This window comes from Cibotium barometz, chromosome 14 (genome assembly GCF_041138505.1).
Source record: "Cibotium barometz isolate CiBa-2024 chromosome 14, ASM4113850v1, whole genome shotgun sequence".
NCBI classification, from domain to species: Eukaryota; Viridiplantae; Streptophyta; class Polypodiopsida; order Cyatheales; family Cibotiaceae; genus Cibotium; species Cibotium barometz.
The window spans coordinates 52,109,624-52,134,740 of NC_141059.1; the positions used below are offsets into that span (position 1 = coordinate 52,109,624).

At 46.4% G+C, this 25,117-nt stretch overlaps 2 protein-coding genes and 1 pseudogene across 2 annotated transcripts in view; 1 reads left to right on the plus strand and 2 right to left on the minus strand.

The window, feature by feature from the left end:
* The window catches only part of LOC147632168 (uncharacterized), a 149,753-nt gene that overhangs the window by 121,044 nt on the left and 3,592 nt on the right, over window positions 1-25,117 (minus strand). The gene's annotated exons all lie outside the window — the stretch shown is intronic.
* On the plus strand, window positions 565-1,991 carry LOC147632169 (uncharacterized). Its single transcript, XM_086807941.1, has 3 exons — window positions 565-1,130; window positions 1,214-1,535; window positions 1,658-1,991. Exons 1-3 carry the CDS (start codon window positions 577-579, stop codon window positions 1,904-1,906), a joined length of 1,125 nt encoding a protein of 374 aa, XP_086664067.1. The 5' UTR covers window positions 565-576; the 3' UTR covers window positions 1,907-1,991.
* LOC147632170 (uncharacterized) lies at window positions 7,714-9,189 on the minus strand (annotated as a pseudogene).

Sequence of the window (25,117 nt, forward strand, 5' to 3'; positions counted from 1 at the left end):
TGAGGATATCCCCAATCTGGGAGAGCCTGAAGCACATCAAAGTGTCTCCAAGAGGACTCGCAGTATCAGAGAGGAAGATACCAGTGGTGGTGAGGTTGCCGGTGGTTCTAGCTCGGCACCTCGAGCCAAAAGAACTAGTCTTCCAATGTTCAAGAAAGGACATGTACAGGCAGGGATGCAAAAGGCTGCCATGAAAGAGGCAACGAGGGAGTTGATGAAGTTGTTTATTCAATGTGGATTATCCTTCCACATTGTCAGGACTCCTCGATGGAAGAAGGCAATGAGAGCTATCTCCCGCATTGGGTGTGAGTGGGATGGCCCCTCCTACGAGACTTTGCGCACTACTGAGCTTCGCAAGGAGCAACTGGCTGTGGAGATGGAGATGGAGCCTCTCAAGGCCACTTGGGCAAAGTATGGTTGTACTTTGCTTTGTGATGGATGGACAGATGCGCGGAAGAGAAATGTGTACAACATTCTTGTGTCCTCCTGCAAAGGCACAATGTTCATTTGTGCCATAGATGCATCGGTGCCAGGGATAGTGGTTACAGGGGAGTTCATTATGTCCCACATGACATAATGAACAATGGGTCCAATTGTGTATCCATGGGCAGGATGTTAGAGGAGGAGTTCCCCAAGATTGTGTGGACACCTTGTGCAGCACACAGCCTTGACTTGATGATTGAGGATGTGGGAAAGCTTGATTGGGTGAGCCATGTATTTTCAGCTGCATCTACCATGGTGAACTTTGTCACAAAGAGGCCAAAGGTTTTGAGCATGTACAGGGCCAATAGTGATCTTGAGCTTCTAAAGCCCTCCAAAACTCGGTTTGCATATATGTTTATTGTGGTGGAGAGACTAGTGAGAGTGCGACATGGCTTATTACGCACTGTTGTGTGTCGTGAATGGACAGCATGGGAGGACAAGGATGAGCCCAAGTCTATAGCATTCTCTCGTATGGTCATGAGAGATACTTGGTGGCAGGATGCAGAGGGACTTGTGAAGGCACTTCAGGCCATGTATAGTGTCCTTCGGCTCACAGACATGGAGGGAAGTACCATTGGGCTGCTTTATGAGTTCATGGACAGAATTGGTGAAGCTCTCAATGATTTCACTACCTTGTCGCGTGACAGGTGCTCACCCTTGGGCTTTAACTTTAGTCTTTGAGTTATTTTATAAATCTTGATCTCTTATGTATGTCACATGTTACATGTAGAGTTCAAGATATTAAGGAGATCTGGAATCGGCGTTGGGATTGGTTTCATAGGCCAATCCATGCTGTTGCTCACATTTTGCATCCCCTTTGGAGGAATGAGGAGCAATACCTCAATGAGGAGCTAGAGTCAAGATGGATCGAGTACATTACCAAGTTGGTGGGAGTGGGAGGTGATATACAGCTGATGAGAAAGCTCGAGGATGAGCTTCTCATTTACCGCAACGGTAGCCATATGCTTGGGCGAGCTACTGCATTGCTCAGGGAGACACAGTTGGAGCCAGTGTCTTGGTGGGAGAAATACGGTATTGGGACACCCAACTTGGTAAGGTTTCTTGATTCTTGAATCTTGTATCTTTGTCTCGTGAGTCCTACTCTTTCAAAATCTACATTCAAATGCTACTCTCTTTTTGACTCTAACTTAACATTCTTTTTTGTACAATGTAGAGACGGATTGCACTAAGAGTTCTCTCCCAGGATTGCAGTTCAGGGCCTTGTGAGAGAAACTGGAGTACATGGGCTCTTTTTCACACGAAAAAGAGAAATAGACTCTCCTCAGCACAATTGGAGAGGCTTGTCTTTTGTCATTGCAATCTCCGATTGCTAGAACAAAAGGGTCATCCCATTGAGCCTCGCCAAGTGAATCCAGATAAGATTGATATCATGAAGTGCAAGGAGATTCCTGACATTCCTTAGGAGGAGAGAGACATCTATTCTATGCTCTATGAGGAGATCATGGCTCCGGCTCGCACTACACGATCTTCTCGAGAGGCTAGTACTAGTGGTGCACCTGCACCTCTAGATAATGAGGCCTTTGAGGACTCGGCTACCGGCAGTGACCTTGAGAGTGAGGCTGCAGAGGCAGAAGATGCAGATGAGGATGAGCATGAGGATGCAGATAGTAGCTAGCAGCTGCCAGTATCATTTTATTTGGACATGTTATTTAGTTTGAACTTTGGACATGTTAGTTATTTTGATCTTGGATTTTGAGTCATGACTCATCACCCACGTGGTGATGCTTTTGATTTTTGTTTAGTCATCAGTGATCACCCACGTGATTTGTGATATCTTCATATCTTACATGTATTTTGTTTTTATTGAAATGAATTCAATGTGGTCTCTTATAAGTTATGTCAATAGTTTTTTCTTTTGTATATTTCAAGTAAAAAATATACATGTTTTTTCTGTTTTGTATGAAACCTTTTTGTACCCGTTTCTTACCTTTTATGAAACGTTTCAAAACGTATGAAACCCGTTTCATACCTGCCGTTTCTGAAACGCCTGGCAACTATGCGGGGTAGACATCTCAGGTACCACAGTGCACATTATGCTATATGTAGATGATATTATTTTGGTCTCTGAGTCGCAGATGGGACTATAGCATCATCTCCATGCACTCAATGAATTTGCACACAGAGGGGACTTACAGTGCACGTTGGGAAAACCAAGGTCATGATTTTCCACACCTCAGGACCAGTTTGACGACAGGCCATCTTCACACCAGCAAGAGGACAAGTAGAGGTGGTAGACTCATATGTGTACTTGGGGATTACATTTGCGACTCCGCCAGGAAGATTTACTATGACACAGGCAGCCAGGGATAGACTCACACGAGGGTATGCAGCTCTGGCCATGCTAGAGAGACAAAACATGATGGAAATCTTGACTGAGCTTTACTCTTGGCCTAACAAATTTGGGCATTTTGTTACGATGAGTCATCTCTGTCTCACTTCACAATTTAATGACTATTGATGCACCCTTGCTAAGCTTGATAATACATCCTTTGGTACAAGAGATCAATTTAAGGATATCCTTTTAGCTAAAATCAACCTTTAGCTTGCTTGGATTTTTAGACCTCATGTCTCTGGCTAATGCTTTAAGTTGTTCTAACCCAATTGAAAGAGCTTCATACTATTGAGAAGGGGAAAAATTGGGCGGGGTGGCCTCTACACCCCAAACCAACCTCCGCTCTCACAAAGGATGCTAGGGGCAAGGACCTCCCTAGCAACCAAGGTTAGAGGGGCACCACCTAGCAAAAGATGCAGGTGGGCTAGGACACACATGGCTTTGTATGCAAGACAAGCAAAGAGATAGCCCTTCCTTTGCGAGGAGGCGCCTTAACACAACAAGAAGGCTTACTAGAACATGAACATAGTAGCATAGTATGAGCAAACACAAATAAAGCAAGGTGCTAGAAACAATCATTACAAATCATCCAAGCATGTCGGCATATATTCTCTGGGCTCGCCACCTCCACATGGTCTCATATAGAGAGGCCTCAGATTCTCATGCTCTCATGGATGATCCGCAGCAAACCCTCCGTCCCATATGACATTGTCTAAGCGGAGTTTGCCGCACCTCCTATGCTAGTAGAGGCCCTCTTCTAGACAATCTACTTCATACAGAGGATCAAAGATATGCCATCAGATCGACTCTCACATAGAGCTTTTGAGGCGTCCAGGCAGCTCGCAGAGAGTGGAGATAGGAGATCATGGTACTCTCAGATGATACAGTGGCTCACTCAGCATGGTCTCAACATAGATCACCTGCCACCTTTCCAGTACGATATACATGCACCACACATCCAGCTCTCTCACAGTGAGAGGAACAGAGTCCTTCAGAAGGATTTATGGGAGCGATACACTCAAGAGACTTGGATTACACCCAGCCAGCCTTTACCGCCAAAGATGCTATACTACAGAGATCAGTTTATGCGTATCTGAGCAGATGGATTCATTCAACGACCCGGATATATGGATGTGTACATGCCTCACAGTGCCCGAGTGGCGATTGGCTCGCTCAGAGTGTCATCACACTAGCTTGAGATTGAGAGAGGTAGGGCAGCACGGATCCCCAAAGCAGAGAGGATATGTAGACTATGCCAGGAGGAGGTTGAGAGTGAGGAGCATTATGTATGCAGATGCAGAGCATATAGTGACATTAGAGACTACACCACCATCTTCAGCAGACATCCCTCACTCTGCCAGATCATGGAATCCGAAGACCAGCGCAGATTTGGCCAGTTCTTGCTAGAGACAGCGTGCCACAGAGAGGCACTATTACGGACTCATACCACAGGGAGAGGTGGGCGACAGCTCCAGCTCACTGATTTCTTCCAGAGATCTATCCCAGTTCCTACCCGGACACAGGAGGGGGATACACTTCAGCGCGCTGAGGACCTTCGAGCTAGATGGAGACCGAGAGCACCAAGCTACCAGACTCCCAGACTACATCAGAGGGAGATCACAGAGATTCGGGCTCGACATCAGCACCATATCCAGGAGCGACTAGATCACTTACACTCACACCTGGAGATCATGCTCCGAGGGATTTTTGCCTCGCCATCGCCTATGTATCACATATTACACCCCCATTATGGTACTGGTTGGAACTAGACAAATCTGCATTGCATTCTTGTATACCCTACGCATATAGGTTGCATACTGAGCCTCTAACAGTAGTGCTCCATCCATCACACCCCCCCCACTAGCTCAGTACTTTCGTAGTTTATTTCATGTTCATTTTGTCCTTTTTTTTTTGGACATCCAAAGGACATTGATAGTTGTACATTGATCTGTCTCATAGGTCGAGTTCGGCCTCTAGTAGACGTTAATACAGCTTTCTTTCTTTCTCTCTCATTTTACACGAGAGATTGCTGGAGTTTATTGCACTGCAGTCTACAATGGTCTTTTCACTCTTGACCCAAATAGCCCTTTAGAGGAGCTTACGAGAGGCTTTACAGAGGTACTACATACCTCGGCAGCATATGCTTTCCGATATACTATAGCTGCCTCTAAGCCCTTGAGCAATACTATTCCGCAGAATGGCTGGTATGATGACGAATGCTGAGAGACCCGAGCTCAGCTACAGAGAGATGTTGCCCTTGGAGCACGTACACACAGGCAGGCCAGGACGCTATTCCGACGCTTTGTGCGAAAGAAGAAGCGGGATAACCTAGCAAAGCTCGAGGCAGAATTGTACCAATTATTCTTGAGTCAGGACAGTAAGAAGGCTTGGAAAATGTTCCAGGAGAGGCAGCCACCTACCCCGATCACGGCACCTGAGACTTGGCACGAGTATGCGATGTCCCTATATGATGTACCTCGACAGCCTCCCATTCCGCGCCCGCCATCACCTCGACTGGATCATTGCGTTTTCTTCACTTTGTGGATGGTGCTAGATGCAATTGATAGACTACACATAGGGAGGGCGCATGATCATGAAGGTCTAGCAGCTGAACATTTCTCATATGCACGGGATACACTGGCACCGATCCTGGTACACATGTTTAATAGAGCTACGTGTGAAGGTTTCCCAGCTAGTTGGACAGATAACACTATTGTGCCCTTGCTTAAGAGCGGGGATCCCATGATGCCCAGTAACTATCGTACGATCATGATTGGCCATTATCTGGCTAAGTTATGAGAGGTGAAAGGGTGGCCTTTTGGGACACCATTACAAATGTCATTCCCTAGGTTGATCAATGGATAGTGGGAGGAGATTTTAATATGGTTGAGCAACCTTCTGACAAGAAGGTTGGATGCGAAGGGGGTCTACACCCTTTGGAGCGAACCTCATGGGAGAGGTTCACGCTTTCCTTTTTTGGCAGGGATTGCTAGACTGAGGATGATTTCCAGAGAAGGCCAAATTCCTTATCTTTCGCTTGGCATAACCGCAGGAGCGGGGATGGGTGCATCTTTGCACGTCTGGACAGGTTTTATGTGGATGATTGGTCCTTGGACAGAGGAGGTACCATTGCTATTATGCCTGGCACCACCAAATCCGATCATTGCCCCGTCGTTTTGTGTCTCAAAGATCCTGGGGCTCGCTCGGCCTTTCCCCGTGTCCATATCCCTGACTCTCTTTATCTTGATGCTGACATTTCCCTTGAGATCAAAGAGAGATGGAGATCTTGTGACGGTCCTGATCCTCGTCATAATATTGCGCTAGCTCTTGAGAGGACCAGCCATCATTATCATAGCACTGCCTGTTCTAAGAAGAAGGAGGCTCTAGACAAGGAGAGAGCTATTAGGCTTAGGATTGCTGCTCTTCAGAGGGAACATGAAAAGCATCCACATGCGACTTGGATTACAGACCTCTTGACCACAGTTAGAGCAGAGCTGCAGTTAGCCATGAACAGGAGGGCTGAGTTCGCCTTTCATGTGAACGAGGCCTTTTGGACTTAGATGGGTGGCAGAGGTGCCCTCTCCTCAGAGAGATGTGGCACGGCAGAAAGTTTGGGAGTGCATGCCCAGGCTCATTACAGATGCTGTGTTCTTCCCTGGATGCCCCTTTTTTCTCGAAGGATGAATTCCTTAAAGGTAATGACGCCACTTCTTGATGGCATAAAGGATAGCAAGCATCTCTTGCTCATAACGTGCAATCCCATCTCCTTATTGGTAAGATTTCTATTCTCAAATACAATGACTCTATGCTCTTAATATAAAAAAGTCCCAAGTCCCCTTCCACTTACATCAACTTCATGAAAAGTTTCCTTAGTAATGAAATACATGGACTTCATGAAAGTTCCGACTCTTCTTTTGCTCCCATCCGTCATAACATCAATATATTGAGGCATTTTTGTGTCATCTTCACTACATCATTTCATGTGACCCTATATGGGACCTTAAGCTAAAGGTCATTATTTTGTTGATGTTTCCCCTTAAAAATAGGGACAATGAAGTTTCACGGAAAACTAAACATGACTCTATAAGCCTCCTTATGGTGGCAGGTGTGGCTTTGGTGATGTCGTTGGAGAATCTTGTGGATCTCTCTGTGTGGTGGACATCTTTGGTGCTTTGGGTTGGGAAATCTCCCTTGTATTTCATACTATGCTGGGCATCTGAACATATAGTGGGCCTCCTGTACCTCCCCTTCTATGGTGCATACTCCACTCTCCATATCCGCTCCTTTCATGGGTTGTTCTCGGCTCTCTTCGTCTCTACTCGGAGGTGGTGGGAGGATTTGAGCTGAGCAATTGCGATGTGCATAGCATGTGACATGTGGATCTGCATGTGGCTTGGGATCTCAAAGAACCCATCCTCGGTGAGTCGCAAAAAATGCTCTCTATAGAACTCATGTTTCTGATGATGACACTCAAGTCTAGTGTATGTGTAGGCCAAATAGATCCAACCAGATGATCCGTTTGATCTCCTGTGTTGTGAGAGGTCAAGGTGTGGGGAGCCTAGGTTGAACTGAAATGGGAGGAGAGTCGGAGATGATCCATCTGCAATCCATGTGCATGAAACCATTCAACTACCTTCGAGTACCATACTTACTTTGGTAAGGGTGGCGGTCGTTTTCTCTATGAGATGGAGGGTAGTCTAGCCTGTCTCTCCCACACCCTCTCCTTGAGAGATAGAGAAAGAAAGAAAGAAAGATATATTAACATCTCCTAAAGGCCGAAATGGCTTATGAGACCAAAACAAGGTACAACTGATGATGATGATGTCTCATCATAACAAATCTGAAAAAAGAAAGAAAATAGTAACATCCTAAGAGAGCTAAGAGCTGAAAGCTGAACCCCTGAATCGTCGTGGTAAACTCCTCCGGTGGCGGGCAATGATGGCTCGAATCTGCCGATGGTGAGGGAGTCGTGGACGCGATCCTTGTGGTTGTGGGCGTCTCGCTCTACAGATGGCAATGGCTCTATCCAGGGTGACTCCTCTGGAGGGTGGTCTGCTAGGTAAGCTTGTAGATGGCAGAGTAGAGGCTGGTGGGGTTATAGTGCTGGCTCTGAAAAAATCTGTGAGGGCTTTTTGTCTAGGCGGCTCTGGTCCCACTGCTCTCCTGTCCCTCAATAGGCTCTCTCTGTGGCGTCTAAGCTCAAGTATGAAGAGCCCTTAGCACCTTTGGTCCTCAAAGTCCATGATCCGACGCAAAGGTCCAAAGCCTTCACGGAACATGCAGTGGTACCTCCCTCGGATCTCATAGTAGACAGTACAACGACATATATAGTGTTCCTCCGACTCCACCTCCTGATGGCAAAGCTGGCATATGCGGTCCTCTAGTGATATATCCTCATATCGATCTGTCTCCATCCTCAGCCGGTGTGAAGAGGTGCGAAACTGTCCAACAGCACTCCGAATACCATGTGAGAGGTGTGTGTCTATGTAAGCATGACGTATAATAAACCCATCTGAAGAGAGGTAGAAAATGACTCTGGTAGTGTGCCATTTTCGTGCCCAATGGCTGTGGGGGCCTAACCCATGTCCTCTCTGTATCTAGTCTCACAATGTCCCATCCCGTCATCCTGATCACCCGATTCAGCTCTGAACGGCTGGGATCTAAGAACGGGTAGTCCAGGCTGTAAGCAAAAGGCGAGATTGCATCAATACTCATGCCATGCAAGGCCAGCCATGTGCGCATTTGGGCACACCAACACTGGGTGTCTCCCTCATCTGCAAGCTGTTTGGAGGAAGTGAGTGCTAGGCGAGGGTATTTCTGCTGAGGGAGCTCCCATATTCTATGGAGAAAACTAACTGCACGGAACAAAGCCTCAGTAACCATTGGGGCAGCCCCCATCTCTGCCCTGATGATCTCATGTGGTACAAATGACTTGCTCTGAATCATGCGTGCACTCATCATCACTAATGGTCTCTCCATATGCTGCCATCCATCGTAATAGTCTCTCTCTGGTCCGTCCTGTCCTGCCAATGGCTCCCTCCTCTTATGGAAAAGACTAGGCCCCCATATCTCCGCTCCATAGAGAAGTGTCGATGTAACCAGAGTGTCAAATAGCCATAGTTTCGTGGGTGGCTCCTTAAACTGTGTCTGCGCACTGTTTCTCAAGTGCCCTCGAAGCTGCAAATCCTCGTGCTAGTCTAGCCTCTGCTGCCTCCCTCATAGAAAACTGCGGCCCTCTGAAGGTCACCCCCAGGTACACATAGGATCTGACATACTCAACTGGCTCTCCTCTAAACATAAACTGCGTCTGTGTTCTAGTCACCCATGCTTGTGTGGTATTAAATGTCGTAACCTTGGTTTTACCAAGGTTCACTGTGAGATCTTTGTCCACACAAAAAGACTGCAATGCATCCAAGTGTCTCTGTAGTCCCTCAGGAGTGTTTGAGATAAGCACAATGTCATCTGCATATAGTAGGATGGGTATCAACACCCCAGCTAGGCTTGCCCCTAGGCCACCCAATCTATCCACATAGTCTGAGACCTCATCAATGTATAGCCCAAAGAGCGTGGGTGAAAGCGGGCAGCCTTGCTTCACCCCAATAGTACTGTTCACTGCATCCGACAAGCCCCCTGCGGCACGTACTCTCCCTATCACTGACTCATACAAAGTGTATACTCCCGACTGCATCTCCTCAGGGACAGCAATATCCTCTAGTCTCCTCATAAGCCTGGCACGTGGTACCGTATCAAATGCTTTGCGGAAGTCCGCAAAACAACAATATATCCTCCGTCCTCGTGCTCGTCCCTCCTAGAAGAAGATGGGCAGCCTCAGGACGCCTCTCATAATGCTGGAGGACATGAAAATCCACAGGGCAAAGTCCACTGACATGCCCTTGTCCGAGGCCGTGCACAGTACCTGCATATGTACGAGAAACCTATTCGCCCTGCGGGGCATCATGCTGAAAATCCTGCAATACATGATCCCCACTGTGCTGAACATCCTGCATATCGCCCCCTCCAAGTAGAGAGGACTCAACAAAATCATCCTGATCTGAGGTGTCATCTCTCTGCAAAGATGCATCAGCTGACACATCCCTCTAACAAGAAACATCATCTATCTGTACATGATCCGAGGAGGCCTTCCCATCAATCGCACCAGGGGGGCGGGCGTGAGAGACAGCTCGCCACACTTGGCGGACTGAAGGACGGGAAGGAACCAAGGGAGGTGGCGTCTGAGAAGCATGCTTACGAGGCCTCCTGCGACCTCGAGCCCGAGGACAATCTCGAGCAAAGTGACCCTGTTTTGGTGACAAACCCGGCACTGATCGGGTTTACCTACAATCTCCATATGTTGCTTCAAAGGGCCACAAGGCAGAAGATGTCGGCACGGCGTGATGTGGGGGCACTTGAAGAACCACCCTAAAGGCAGACCCGATGGCCTCTAACATAGGCCAATATGCACGAGGAAGACTTGGGAATCTGAGAGTAATCGGGAAACGGTTCTGGTCTTCCTCAACAGGGTCAAAATAGGTGGAGTAGGGAAGAAAGAATATCTTCCTCGGGCCCAATGGCAAAGGGCTACCCTTCAAAACCTCTAAGGCTGCGTCCTCAGAATCAAAATCCACTTGGAAGAAACCTCTTCCAAGCAACCTGACATCTCAAAAGTGTAGAACGAGGTCAGAGGGCAGAGCTGCCAGGACCCAATCCCGAGCTTGGAGACGGGACGGGTGAGATCCAAAGATTCTGGCAATGAGGGTCGTTTTGGAGTCTTTCTCTATTTCGGCGTAGAGGACCGCAAGCTCGGCTTCAAAAAAAACAATGGTTTGCCCAGCCTAGGGAGAATGATTAGCCATGATGCTAATCGAAGAAAAACGCCGACTTGAACCCGGATGAGGAGCAATCCGAACCAAGGGAAAGAGGTAGGCAAGGAGGTGGAGGAAAGGAAGGGAGGGTGGAAAAGGGAAAAGCAAAAAAGAAAAGGGAAGCAAGAGGGAGATGGCTGGAAGCAAAGGCGAAGAAGGGCGGGGGAAGGGCAACACAACAGGGCTGCGCAGAGGGAAGAGGCGGAGGAAGGAGGGGAGGCGAAATAGTGCAAACTGGAGGGCGAAGAAGGGCGGGCAGAGGCAGGGGCAAACAGTGGGGAAGGATGAGACGAAGAAGGGCGGGCAAAGGCAAGGGCGAATGGCGATGGAGGAAGGATGGGAGGCGGAGTGTGGATGGGGGCGAAGCAGGCACAGAGGCGGAGGGGCGCAGCGATGGAGGAAGGAAGGGAGGCGGAGGAAGGAGGGGGCGAAGCAGCCACAGAGGCAGAGGGACGCAGGTCAGGGTTCGGGGAGCTAGGCGGTCCTCCCTGTGATACAAAGCAAAATTTTGGATCAGCCGATTGCAGTTCTTTGAGTGCTTTCTTAGAGGACCTAATTCAGTAGTACAACCTTTTGGTATCCATGTAGCTAGGTTTTCCATAGCATACATGATTCAGATTTATGTCTCATTTACATTTATCATTGTATATATCCATTCATTACAATATACAGTAGTTTAGGTCTCTTAGCTTTCAGGTCTTTCCTAACGTGGTTTTGTGGTGATGATTAGCGTTAGTCCTGGTTTCTGCTTAATGTTAATCATCATTTAGGTCTTTTGCTGTTAGCACACATAATATAGAGAAAAAAAGAAAGAAAGTTATATTAACATCTTCAAAAGTCCCACCAAACACACCGGCGCGACCACCAATAGAAAGGCTACTGGAGTTACTACCTGACTAATAGTCGCTAGACTTGGAGAGGCTCTCCTGTAGCTTCTCGGAAAGTGGCACGGGAACTATTGTCATGTTGACTTCATCCTCCTTCATATGGCACTACAGAAGCTTCAATTTGCATAGGAGGCTTGATTTTGAAAAAAGCCCCATATTTCTATGGATGCAGAGGCTTCAATTTGATGATTTCCTCCATATTTAAGAAAAGCCCTTTGTCCCCTTTCACATGATGCCTATTGTTGTAAATGAATGTAGGGAGTGGCTTCAAGCGCTGCACACCTGATTGTATACTAACCAAGATGCATGCAGACGATGGTGTGGAGGGCTGATTTGCATGCCGACTAGGTGTCCTTCTCCTTGCAACTCCTGAGACTTGCATTTTTCTCCTACAGGCTAAGATGATGAGCGTATTTGCACAAACGCTGCTATGGGTTGAATCGGACCTCCGTAGGGCTTGATATGACCCCCTTCTACTGAGTGTTTTGCTGCCAAGCATGCCGCCTTGTTGCACTGAAGATGGGCTGCGTTTTTACTTTATTGGCTGCCTTGATACATTCTCTCTTGCTGCAGATAGTTGCAAAGAGACCCCCTTAAGCCTTGCGTTTGGGACTGGATGCTACAGATATGACCTGGTCGCGCTTTGATGGTGTATTTTTTGCTCTACAGGCTGCCCTAGGATGTGCAAGAATGATGACAAAGCTCAAGAGAAAGATTGCACAACTCAAATGATACCCTGTGTTATGATAGAACAACCCATGTACATGCTTTTATATGCATCAACCTTATCTTTTGACCAAAACCTAATAAGGGTTGTTCACATTCAAAGAGGGTGTTCACACCAACTCTCTCTGAAATACCCAACAAGGCCGCCATGTAAGAATAACCAAAAAAAGTGGGAAATTTGGCTCCTCCTGTATGAATGCCAAAGACTGTGCCAAAATCTTTTTTAAATCAATGGGGTAATGTGATAACTCTCCCAGTAGTGTGCGGCTTGAGTGTTGGAGTCCTCTGAATATGTCCAAGTAAAAGGAACCTAGCATTACGCATAGTGTAGCTGAAAAAGATAAGTAGAACATAATGCCAATCTCCTTTCACATAATGCCAAGCTGCCTGGTATTAATAATTACGGACCGCAAAGCACAGTAGAGAGGGCGTGAAGGCTAAGAAACCTGAAGTATTGTATATTGCAATCAATGGATATATACAATTGTAAACGCTCATGCTATGGAAAACCTAGCTACATGGATACCAAAAGGTTGTACTAACGCTCAAAGAACTGCAATCGGGTGATACAGATTTTGGTTTGCTGCTGCTTGGAAGATGCACCTCTAGTCATTGCCTCTAAATGCCCATCAATGTTTATGGGCTGTTTTGCTGGGCTGCAAGTACACTGTGTACATGGGTTATTGGCTGCAAGTACAAGGTCACCTAGTTATGTTTCTTGGCATGGGACCGATGCAAGCTCTCATGGGTGCATACCCATGGAGCAAATTGATTTCTTCTTGCCTAAAAGGAAGAGAGGGACCTGCAATTTTGGGCATACCTATGTAACATAGTTGTGGGGCTGAAATACAGCCAGAAATATTCAAACATGGGTTTCATGCTGGGCCAGACCAGATGTTTCATGGGAAAACAGTGTTGGGTATAAAGTCCCAGTTTCGCCTCCGGACCTTGATCATCGCGTAGTTCTTTTCGAGAGCTTCGCGGCCATATATTTACTTGTACATTTGGCCCCCATATGGGCCTTGTAAAGGCATTCTTTGTATTTGGTCCGCCGGGCGCCCCATAAGTTGGGCGCCCGCCCATACCCTTGTATTACTATAAATACGAGGTCTCCCTTGAGCCTCAATAAGACATTCAAGATATTCTTGAGCATTGTGTGAGTTCTCTCTCTCTCTCTCACTCTCACTCTTCTCTATCTCCTCTGCACTTCCTTGGCTAAAGCTCTTGTGTTTGAGTCATTCTCCTCCAACAACTGGTATCAGAGCTATGGAGGGAAGCTGTATGCAGAAGCTATGGAGTTAGAGGTGTCTTCCACCACTTGACTACGGGATCGTCTGCGTTTTTCGCATCAAAAACCTCCCTTCTATCATCAAGATGGTGCGTTTTTTTTTAGAGTACTGCTCTCCTTTTTAACGCAGGAGACTGTTTTGTTTTTTTTTGTTTTTCCTTGCTCTTCCCTCTCCTGCGTTTTCTGCTCCATCCTACGCTGCTCTCCTGCTGCGTTTTCCTCTCCTTTGCTGCCCCCTCTTTGCTGCGTTTCTGCTGCTGCGCTGCTGCAATCAGCAGCGTTTGCTGCCGTGTTCTGTCCTTGCTGTACGGCTGCCATCAGCAGCAGCCATCGCTGCTGCCAGCAGCCCCACGACTACCAGCAGCAGCTAGGGCTGCAGCCAGCAGCCCCACGACTACCAGCAGCAGCCAACGCTGCAGCCAGCAGCCCCAAGGCCACCAGCAAGCAGTCCGGGCTGCAGCCAGCAGCTCCACGGCCACTAGCAGCAGCCGACGCTGCCTCCAGCAGCCAGGAACTCCGAGCAACTCCAAAGATAGCAACATACTGCCCCTCGGCGGGTTTACATCGACATTCGGTGATTCTCTTGCGCCGTCTCCTTCACCTGAAGTTGTTTCATCAATCTACGAGCATCCTACAGTCAACCCATATCTGGTACATAACATCTTGCTATTGCTTACTTTCTGAAGTGTCAGTTTGATAAGTCATGGCGTCTACAAGTGATCTTAAGGGTCTACTAGAGATTAAGAAGTTTGCAGGCACTGGGTTTGATCTTTGGAAGGTGAGGATTCAGAATATCCTCTATCTGCGGGAATGTGATACTGCACTTGAGCAGTTCAAACCCGCTGCTATGACAGATGATGAATGGGGAATCCTGAACAGAAAGGCCGTTGCCTATCTCCAGATGGCTGTTGCTGATGAGGTTCTTGTAGACCTCAAAGGGCTGACAACAGCCTATGCCGTCTGGGAGAAGCTGAGAAGCACCTATGAGATCACCACGCCAGTGAACCAGGTATATCTCATCAGGAAACTCATGAATATGCAACTTGATGATTCTAAGAATGCAGTAGAGCATATTACTACTTTCACAGGGGTGCTTAATCAGATGCAGGATTCTGGATTGCCTGCTTTTGATGATAAGTTGAAAGCTATCTTTTTGCTCACTACTTTGCCTGACTCTTGGGAAACACTTGTGGTGTCACTTGGGACAAATCCCAACCTAACTTTTGATGGAGTCAGGGGTGCTATTCTCAATGAAGATATCCGGAGGAAGACCTCAGAGACTAGCGGTTCTGCAAATGTCTCACGAGGGAGGACGACCAAGCGGGGAAATACTACTACCAATTCAAAGGGTAGAAGCAAGAGCAAGGGCCAGCAATCTGATGTTACATGCTACCAGTGTGGTCGTAAAGGCCACAAGAAGCCAGATTGCAAGTTTTACAAGATGGAGCAAGACCGGAAGAAGAAATCCAGTCATTCAAATGACAAAAAGAAGGAAAAAGAGAGTAATTCCAGCAAAGCAGAAGAGTTCGAAAAGGACAAGAGCAAGGCCAATGTGGCCTCTGGTGTTGTCATAGAGGAACTGTCTGACTCAGATGATGTGCTATGTGTTTTTTCTGCTAATGCACTTGATGTTCATAACTTGCATGTCACAGAACCAGATGTTATTCATGCCTTGATGTATGAATCTGATGTGCTTTCACAGACTTGGATTATTGACACGGGTGCCTCTTTTCATGTAACTCCTATCAAGGAGTGTTTTGCAACTTTCACTGCAGGCTCCCGAGGAAAGGTGTTCTTGGGGAATGATCATGCTTGCAATATTGAAGGTATGGGCACCGTGAATTTGACTTTGCAGGATGGTAGTGAGTTTGTGCTGCCAAATGTGAGGTATGTGCCTGGTTTGAAAACCAGTCTCCTGTCTGTGGGCCAGCTTGATGCCTTGGGATACACGGCCATATTTGGAAATGGCACATGGAAATTGACCAAAGGCACAAGGCTGATTTCAAAAGGATGCAAGAAAGGAACATTATATAGCCTTCATGGTCAGGCTTTGTCTGGTAAGTTTATTGCTTTTGCAGAGGTACGCTCCCACATGGAGCTTTGGCATAAGAGACTTGGCCACATGAGCCAAAAGGGTCTCTCCATTTTGTCCTCTTTGAACAAATTTGATGCAAAAGGAAGCAAGCTTGATTTTTGTAATGATTGCTTGTATGGGAAACAGAATAGGAGTTCTTACTCCTCTCGTGCCTCTCGCAAGGCTGAAAAGTTGGACTTGGTCCACTCTGATGTGTGCAGCATGCCCATTAAATCTAAAGGTGGTTCAAAGTACTTTGTGTCTTTTGTGGATGATCACTCACGAAAAGTATGGATCACTTTGTTGAAATCTAAGGATGATGCTTTTGCTGCATTTCAAAAGTTTTATGCATTTGTTCATACTCAAACAGGAGTGAAGATTAAATGCTTACGCACTGACAATGGGGGTGAGTTTGTTAGTACTAAATTTCAGAAATTTTGTGATGATAATGGCATTAAGAGGGAACTTACACCCCCCTATAGCCCCTCTTCAAATGGTGTGGCTGAAAGGTATAATCGTACACTGTGTGAAAGAATTCGATGCATGCTGTCCACAGCTAATCTCTCTCAGGATTTTTGGGGAGAAGCCTTGAAAACTGCAGTTCATGTTTGCAATCGATCTCCACACACAGCTTTGAAAGGTGGAATCCCTGAGGAGGTTTGGTCTGGCAAACCGTCCTCATATGCCCACTTACGCATCTTTGGTTGTGATGCATATGTGCATATCCGCAAGGAAGACCGGAACAAGCTTGATGCTAAGTCCGAGAAGGGCACCTTCGTTGGCTACGGTGATGAAGGTGAGATGGGCTACCGTGTGTGGTTGCCATCAACCAACAAAGTGGTTCGCAGCCGGGATGTTGTATTTTATGAGGCAAAGCTGCTCCGTAATGTTTGTGCCTCTCATGGTGATCAGAAAAAGGTCAAATTTCAGCAAGGGCAGCCACCCATTGATGCTGAAAATGAGCCCCAGGATGCTTCACAAAGGGCTGAAGATAATGAGTCCGTGATATTTGAGCCAGAAGAGGTTGGACAGCCGCTTCATGCTCCTGGAGGTGTAGGGCAGCAACCCCTATATGCTGAAAATCAGGCTGTTCGTGAAAACCCGCAGCCTTTTGATGCTGAAATTATGATTCCTCCCGATATTGACCCCCAACCAGCCAATGATCATTGGGTACGGAGGTCTACTCGCTTTCGGAGGGAACCTCAGCGTTTTGATCCCTCTTTGCAACATGTTTTGCTTACAGATGAGGGTGAGCCTCTTACTTTCAAAGAGGCTAAGTCTTGTGAACTCCGAAACAAGTGGGAGCATGCTATGCAGGAGGAGATTAAGTCTCTACATGCAAATGACACTTGGGACTTGGTTGAGTTGCCCAAAGGAAGGAAGGCTATTCCTAACAAGTGGGTGTACAAAGTCAAGACAGTTGACGGCCAGCCTAAGTATAAAGCCCGCCTTGTTGCTAAGGGCTATGCTCAGAAGGAAGGGATTGATTTTCAGGAGGTCTTCTCTCCTGTGGTCAAAATGACCACCCTTCGTGTTTTGTTTGCTCTCACTGCTGTTTTGGATTTAGAACTGTATCAGATGGATGTAAAGACAGCTTTCTTACATGGTGATTTAGATGAAGAGCTGTATATGAAGCAGCCTGAAGGCTTTGTCATTCCTGGCAAAGAACATCTGGTTTGTAAGCTGAAGCGTAGTCTCTATGGGCTGAAACAAGCCCCGAGGCAGTGGTACAAAAAGTTTGATGCTTTCATGCTTAACCAAAAGTTTAATCGTAGCCATGCAGATCATTGCTTGTATACTAAAACTGATGCAGATGGCAGCCCAGTGATACTTGTGCTGTATGTTGATGACATGCTTCTTGCAGGGAAGAATAAGAGCATTTTGGAAGCTCTTAAGGACCAGCTGAAGTCAGCTTTTGCTATGAAGGACTTGGGTTCAGCTGAACATATTTTGGGTCTTCGGATTAGACGGGACAGAGCACAGAAGTTGCTTTTCCTCTCACAGGAGAAGTATATCCAGAAAGTCCTTGATAGATTTCACATGGCTGATTGTAAGCCTTTGGGTGCTCCATTGCAGCCCTATGTTAAACTATCCAAGGATGATTGCCCAAAAGATGATGATGCAGCCAGTACTATGCGTGGGATCCCTTATGCTTCTGCTTGTGGATCTCTTATGTATGCTATGGTTGCTACACGGCCAGACATTGCTCATTCAGTGGGAGTAGTCAGTCGTTTTATGTCCAACCCTGGCAAAGCACATTGGGATGCTATAAAGTCTATTTTGAGGTACTTGAAGGGGACACAGAAGAAATGCCTTATGTATGGTAAAGGTCCACTTGAGGTGCAGGGTTATTGTGATTCAGACATGGCAGGTGATTCTGATACCCGCAAGTCTACTAGTGGGTACATCTATACTCTTGCAGGTGGTGCTGTTTCTTGGTGCTCTAGACTCCAGAGGATAGTAGCACTTTCTACTACTGAGGCCGAGTACATCTCTGTCACAGAGGCTTCTAAGGAGGCCATTTGGTTAGCCCGCCTTGTCACAGAGTTTGGATTGCCAGAGAGGGCTCCGGTCCTTGGTTGTGATAGCCAGAGTGCCATATACCTGGCTAAGAATGCCATGTTTCATGCTCGTACCAAACACATTGATGTACGGTACCACTTCATCAGACAGGTGCTAGATGATGGTTTGGTCAGTTTGGTCAAGATTGGCACTCATGAGAACCCTGCAGATGCTCTCACCAAAAGTTTGCCAAAAGCACAGCTTGATATGTGTCTACAGCGGGTGGGAGTTACATAGCTTAGAGGAGCTTCACTGGCCCTTTAAGTGGGAGGTTGTTGGGTATAAAGTCCCAGTTTCGCCTCCGGACCTTGATCATCGCGTAGTTCTTTTCGAGAGCTTCGCGGCCATATATTTACTTGTACATTTGGCCCCCATATGGGCCTTGTAAAGGCATTCTTTGTATTTGGTCCACCGGGCGCCCCATAAGTTGGGCGCCCGCCCATACCCTTGTATTACTATAAATACGAGGTCTCCCTTGAGCCTCAATAAGACATTCAAGATATTCTTGAGCATTGTGTGAGTTCTCTCTCTCTCTCTCACTCTCACTCTTCTCTATCTCCTCTGCACTTCCTTGGCTAAAGCTCTTGTGTTTGAGTCATTCTCCTCCAACAAACAGGTCGCCCGATGTTTGCTGAAACAGGTCTTTGTTTCATGTGGAAACATGTTTTTGGGTTTCTCCAGGAGATACGTCACATGCAGGCAGCGGTCACAGGAGTGGACACATGTTTGGTATAGCCTTGCTACTGATTGGACGAGGGTTCGAGAATCCATGACAAAGATGGATAGTACCCTTGGAAGGTAGAGAGGGAGTGTACAGGTGTGTCTACTATATGGTATGCTGTGCTGTGATGCAAGTTCTCTTTTGGGAAACAGTTTGGGAGTCTTTGTTGTGATGCAAGAGTACTGGATGTGTCAGGGTGTGATGTTGTTCATAGGGTGAGAGGCTATGGATGGTTATGGCAGCCTTGATCATGGTAGAAAGCTTCTGTTTACAGGACTCATGTGAAGAGTCTTTTGATGTGATCATGTGAACAATGGCTGGACTTGTTTGTGGATGCCAAGTGGACAAGAAGCCATGATGCAGGATCTTTGCAGCCTTCAAGAGTTCTTCTGTGACGACTAAGTTTCCAGCCTTATTGTAATCAAAGCTCTCTCTATAATCAATTAAATAAATACCGCAAGGGGCGCCACTGTGTTTTGGGGCCAATCGATGTCCGTGTACTATTTGCAGGAGCACTCTAGCTCCCCCTATTTGTTTTCCTTTTCTTGGTCCTCAAAGGTGTTGAAGTGTTTTGTGTGCCAGTTTGTTTCGCACCGCCCTTTGGTTTCGTCTGAAGACTAAGGCTCGGTTTACAAGGTTCCATTGCCGGGACATCGTCGACTTTCTCAAGTAGGCGAGTCCGTGGTTGCTCTGGTCAGGACAATCGCCAACTTTCCCAAGGGGGTGAGCTTGTGGTTGTCTCATGAGAGTCACATCAAAAGCTTCAACATGTGAAAAGTGAAAAGGAAGTGCAGGAGGCAGTGCAGGATTGTGTCTCTGCCTATATGAGGTCAAGAGCAAAAGATGAAGATGAAGCTCAAGAGAAAAGACACCAAGGTCAGCCAGGAACAAGAAGCATTTGAAGTGTTGTGGTGCAAAACATGGGTTGAAGGCTATGGCTTTCGACAATTTGTCACCGGTGGTATCTTCATAGAGGCTTCATGGGTTCGGAAGGCAGTTTCTTCCTATGTTTAGCAGTGGTGATCTACTATGCTTCATTGGGGACTTGTACTTACCACTTGGGTGGAGTGCAAGCCAGTTTTGGGTGCCTGAGTTGCTCAGACGGAAGTGGAGGAACTTGATGAGGTTCTTATTCCCGAGCAGATACTGGCACATAAGGAAAGAAAGGTACAAGGTAAAGTTTCCCGTCGCTATCTTGTGAAGTTCAAGAACTATTCACCAATGGATGCGAAGTGGATGGAGGAGGGTGACTTAGCAGATTCACCTAAGGTATTGCAGCTTTATCTTGATGCCTTTGAGTTGGAGCCGACTCTTGCTACGGCTCATTCAGGTTCAGCAGAGCTGGGGTCTGGAGCATTGCCTGGTGCTCAAGAGGGGAATAGCACCTCCGCTCCCTTGTTACAGACAGGCTCAGTTGTCATCTAGGAGTCGCTTGGTGACATCTTTGTATTCACCCGAAGGTGGAGGCTGACAGTACATCTGCTTATGGGACTTCTATGATATTGTGTACTAGTCACATGAGATGGTAAAGTTGGGTATGGTTCACAATCGGCCGCACCTTGAACTATAACTGCAACTATGGATAACTCTATGGAGGGCATAAGTCTTGCGAGCAGTCCTAGAGATGGTTTGGTTCATCGATATATGGATCGAACTCTATTTGTGCATGTATGCATACACTTTCTGAGGTATTATTGTATTCTGGTGCCATTGGATCCTGGTACCATTGAGAATACATTGAGAATACTCCGGATTGTGTCGTGTGAGGCATGTATGTTGGTATGATACATCAAGTACTTTATTATGTTCATGGATGCACCACTGGGTGCAACTCCTGCAGGATGACCATGAGACATATGTGGGAAGTACTTAGTGGATGTATTGTTTGGATGCATTGAGTGCTTTCATATGCTCATGTTCTACCACCAGTCGCGACTCCTGCGGGATGTCCATGGGCGTAAGGCTTACGAGCAGCCCTTAGACTTACTTTAGAGTAGGTCGAGCATATTGAGGAGCATATTGTTTGCGAATGCATGTGTGTCATACATGTGTGCCTTATGTAGAATGATGCATGGTTTTGTTTTTGGCTAACACAGGTTATGTGTTTCCACTTGGTTTTAGACTTTTGTTGTAGGTTCTGAAGGAACAAGCAAGAGTTGTTTGTCACTTTCACATGACGGTGTGGCCATATTGTGCAGGATGATTGTTTCATAAACCAGATGCATTGGAGGGTCATTGGTTTTGTCATATGCCTTACTGTGTCATTGAGTGCAATCCAGGACGCTTGCTATTTTTCAAGAGGGGGGTATGTCACGACCCTGTGTTTTTCTCTGGACAGCATGGTGGACAGTGTGGATGGCATCGGTTTGGAAGTCAAAAAGGACTCAAGGTTTTGAAAAAAAGGGTCCCTTTTTCACAACCCCATGTGGGGGGGAGGAGACAAAAGGTTTTAAAAACCTTTAAAAACATTATAATACTTTTTATGAAAGTAAACGTGGCCCATATGCTATTATTGGGGGCCACATGTGTGCTTTTTCTAAGAAGGGATTGGCGGGCTGCTTTATGCACCTCTTTTATGGGTGAAAAGCACATGGCTGCAGGCGCCTCTCTTAGAGTGAAAAAGCAGAGCGCCTCTTTATGGCTGGACTAAACTTATAGCGCCGGACAGCACTTACAAGCGGGCTGGCTGGATTGCAGAAAGCAGATGGCTGGGTGCGCCTATCTACTGGTGGAAAAACAGTGGGACTGCACATGCGCCTTGGCTTTCTCTTTCCCTCCCTAGCTTGCTATGAAACGCCCAGCAGCACTGGTGCTTTTTGGAGGGGGCGTGTTTTTGCAGAAGACAGGGGGCTGGTTTCTCTGGACATACAGGTGGCCAGGGGGCTGGTTTCTCTGGACATAAAGGCGGACAGGGGCTGGTTTTTTCATGAACATAGACATCATGTCGATGGCGTTCAACTGATGGAACTTTCAGCTTCTCTTTGCTTAGGTTCGGGACTATTTTGGAAGGGTTTATGGATTGTTTCGTGGCAGTACATGTGGGTACGAACATGAGCAATTCTGGGGTTGTTTTGAGACCTGTTGAGGGCTATTTTGAGACTGTTTATGGGCTGTTTTGCTTGGCTGCAAGTACATTGTGTACATGGGTTATTGGCTGCAAGTACAAGGTCACCTAGTTATGTTTCTTGGCATGGGAGCGATGCAAGCTCTCATGGGTGCATACCCATGGAGCAGATTGCTTTCTTCCTACCTGAAAGGAACAGAGGGTAGGCGGATCCACCTCCTCACTAGACTTTGAGAGACTCTCATGTAGCTCCTCGAAAAGTGGCACGAGAACCTCGAAAAGTGGCACGAGAACTGTTGTCATGTTGACTTCATCCTCCTCCATATGGGATTTGGAGCGATCCTCAACCTCTCACATCTCGGAAACACCAGTCTTGGTCTAACAGAGGAAGAGTTGCAAGGTCACCGGTGTATCTATGCCCACATACACTGCTTCTATGTTGACGATTGGGTTCATGATAGGGGAGGATGTATATGCATTGCATTTGAGACTACAAAGTCCCTCCATTGTCCAAAGTTTTTGAGTATTAGAGATCTTGGGTAACATGGCTGTACACCAACTTCTCCTCGGATGTTGAGCTATCTCGCCATGTGGCTGACATTTGTTGGAGCTTCCGGGACTTCTCTAATGGCCCACAAGGTTGCAGACAATCAATCGTTTTTACCACAAGGTGGCCCTACAGAGGAGACACGAACTTACTAATCATGATAGGGCTATCAGACGCAAATTGGCAGCCTTGCACAGAGAGCAGGAAAAGCATCCTGATGCCCTTTGGATTGTAGATACTCTTTGCATTGTCGAAACTAAGTTGCAGCATGCCATGGAGAAAAACGCGGAGTATCGATACCATGCAAAGGAATTGTTTTGGATCCAAATGGGTGGCAAATGTAATAAAAATTCTTTGCAACTCATGGTCCATCTCTTAGCAAAGAAAGTTTTAAGACGGTTGCAAGATGTGCACAGTACTATTCACTCAGATTCCTCTATGGTGAGACATTGCATCCGGCTTTTACCGTCAACTACTCTCTGCTGAGCCTCATTCTCCTCTGAGAGAGAAAGCACATTAGAAGGTGTGGGCCACCATACTACAACTAATCACAAAAAAGATGAGGATATCCCTTGATGCCTCGTTTTCAGCAGCTAGTGAGGTGAGAAAGGCACTCCTTGCACTACCCTGAAGGTGCAGGTTGCCCAGGGTTAGGGTTTGACAGTGACAGCTAAGGTGGATGGAACTCCATGGTGGAGAGAAATAAAATGAAATGAAATGAAATGTTATATTAACGTCTTCAAAAGGCCATAATGACCTATGAAACCAAAAAGTTACATCATGGTGGATCTGATACAATGTCTGGATAAAAAACCAGAAAATGAAAAATAAAGATGATACTACTGGCACCTAGAAAATGAAACTGGAACTGGAAGGTAGAGAGAGAGAAAATGAAATGAAATGTTATATTAACGTCTTCAAAAGGCCATAATGACCTATGAGACCAAAAAGTTACATCATGGTGGATCTAATACAATGTCTGGATAAAAAACCAGAAAATGAAAAATAAAGATGATACTACTGGCACCTAGAAAATGAAACTGGAACTGGAAGGTAGAGAGAGAGAATGTAACAATGCTCAAGATACATAATGTGCTCCACGACTCAATGATGTGACTTGTGTATTACTTCAAGCAAGTATGATGCTTTTATAACCTTGAAGGTTCTTCTGCATGACATAAGCAATGATGTCAAGCACGTATAAACATCTAGAAGGTTACTCCTCCAATTTCGTGAGAATCTCGGAGGGACTAGAAAAGGGCTCTCCGGAAATAAAAGAACAACCGGATAGAATCTCCATAGAAGAGCAACTAATTCCAAGCATAATAGATAGTCCTCAAAGCTCAGAATCTGGTCAGTCAAAGAAGTTTGTATAGTCTGGCAAGGGAGGAGAAAGGCAACCAAAAATCCAGAACATTCAACCAAAACGCCTCCCTAGAAAACCACCACAAAGATGTGCAAACAAATCATCAACAAAATCACGAGTGCGAACAAAACCACAAAAGGTGAGGCACTGTCTCTGTAGGATGAGAGCACCACCTACAAGAAGCAGTGGCAATGTGCCTTCGTGCCAAAAGAGATCCAAGTGGGAATACTCCAACCAGACATAAATCGTTGCTTGAGGGGCAATCCACTCTTCCAAATTCATTTCAATGCAGCTTTCCACCAAGGAAGAGATTTTGACATATGCCATAGGCCATTTGCATGATCCTCAATCCATGGAGGTAGTAAGAGTAGCCTATAAGCATTAGCTACAGACAAATTTCAAAATGAGGCAGGAGTGTATCCTAGAAGTTGCCTATCAAAATGCCAATCTTGATTTTTCTGTGTTTCCTCAAGCATTGGGACTAGCTGAAAGGGCTGCATTATTTCAAAAATGAGTCTCCACATAAGCCTGTGGTGCATTCCCAAATTGCGTTGTCTGATTGCACGTGGAAAGGCAAGCACATAACCATTTTCATCCATAACATCGCATACGCGACGAATTCCCAATGTGGAAAGATTGTAGGCCTTCCTTGGTTGAGACAAGGCAAGCTATATTATGTCACTTGCAATGGTCAGGTAGGCCTCCAAATCAAGGAAACTCACCACTCACACACACACTGATGGACACACAAACATGGTTACACACATGACGGGACACATGATGGACACGTACACATAAAACTTTAAATCCCAATAAACCCCCCTTCAGACAAAAAAGTGTAGTGACCTGAGAAGACTTTCAACATACTCTATGATGGCCTCCAGACACAACACCATATCCCAACAAAAACATGTTCTACAATGCCAACTCAGAGGCTTAAGTCTAAGCATGGCTCAGAGACTCAACCAAGCAATATAGGCTTGCATATAAGCATGGCTCAGACGCTCCATGTCTAAGCATGGTTGCACGCAGACTCAACGGTTTAGGGAATTATGGCACCCACATCCTGGAACTCACATGCCAGGCCTGATTTGTGGGAGATCCAATATGTAATGTGATTTCAACCACTGAGGAGCATCCTGATGCCATGTAAGACCTGTGGTACTAGAGGAAAAGAAGATGCC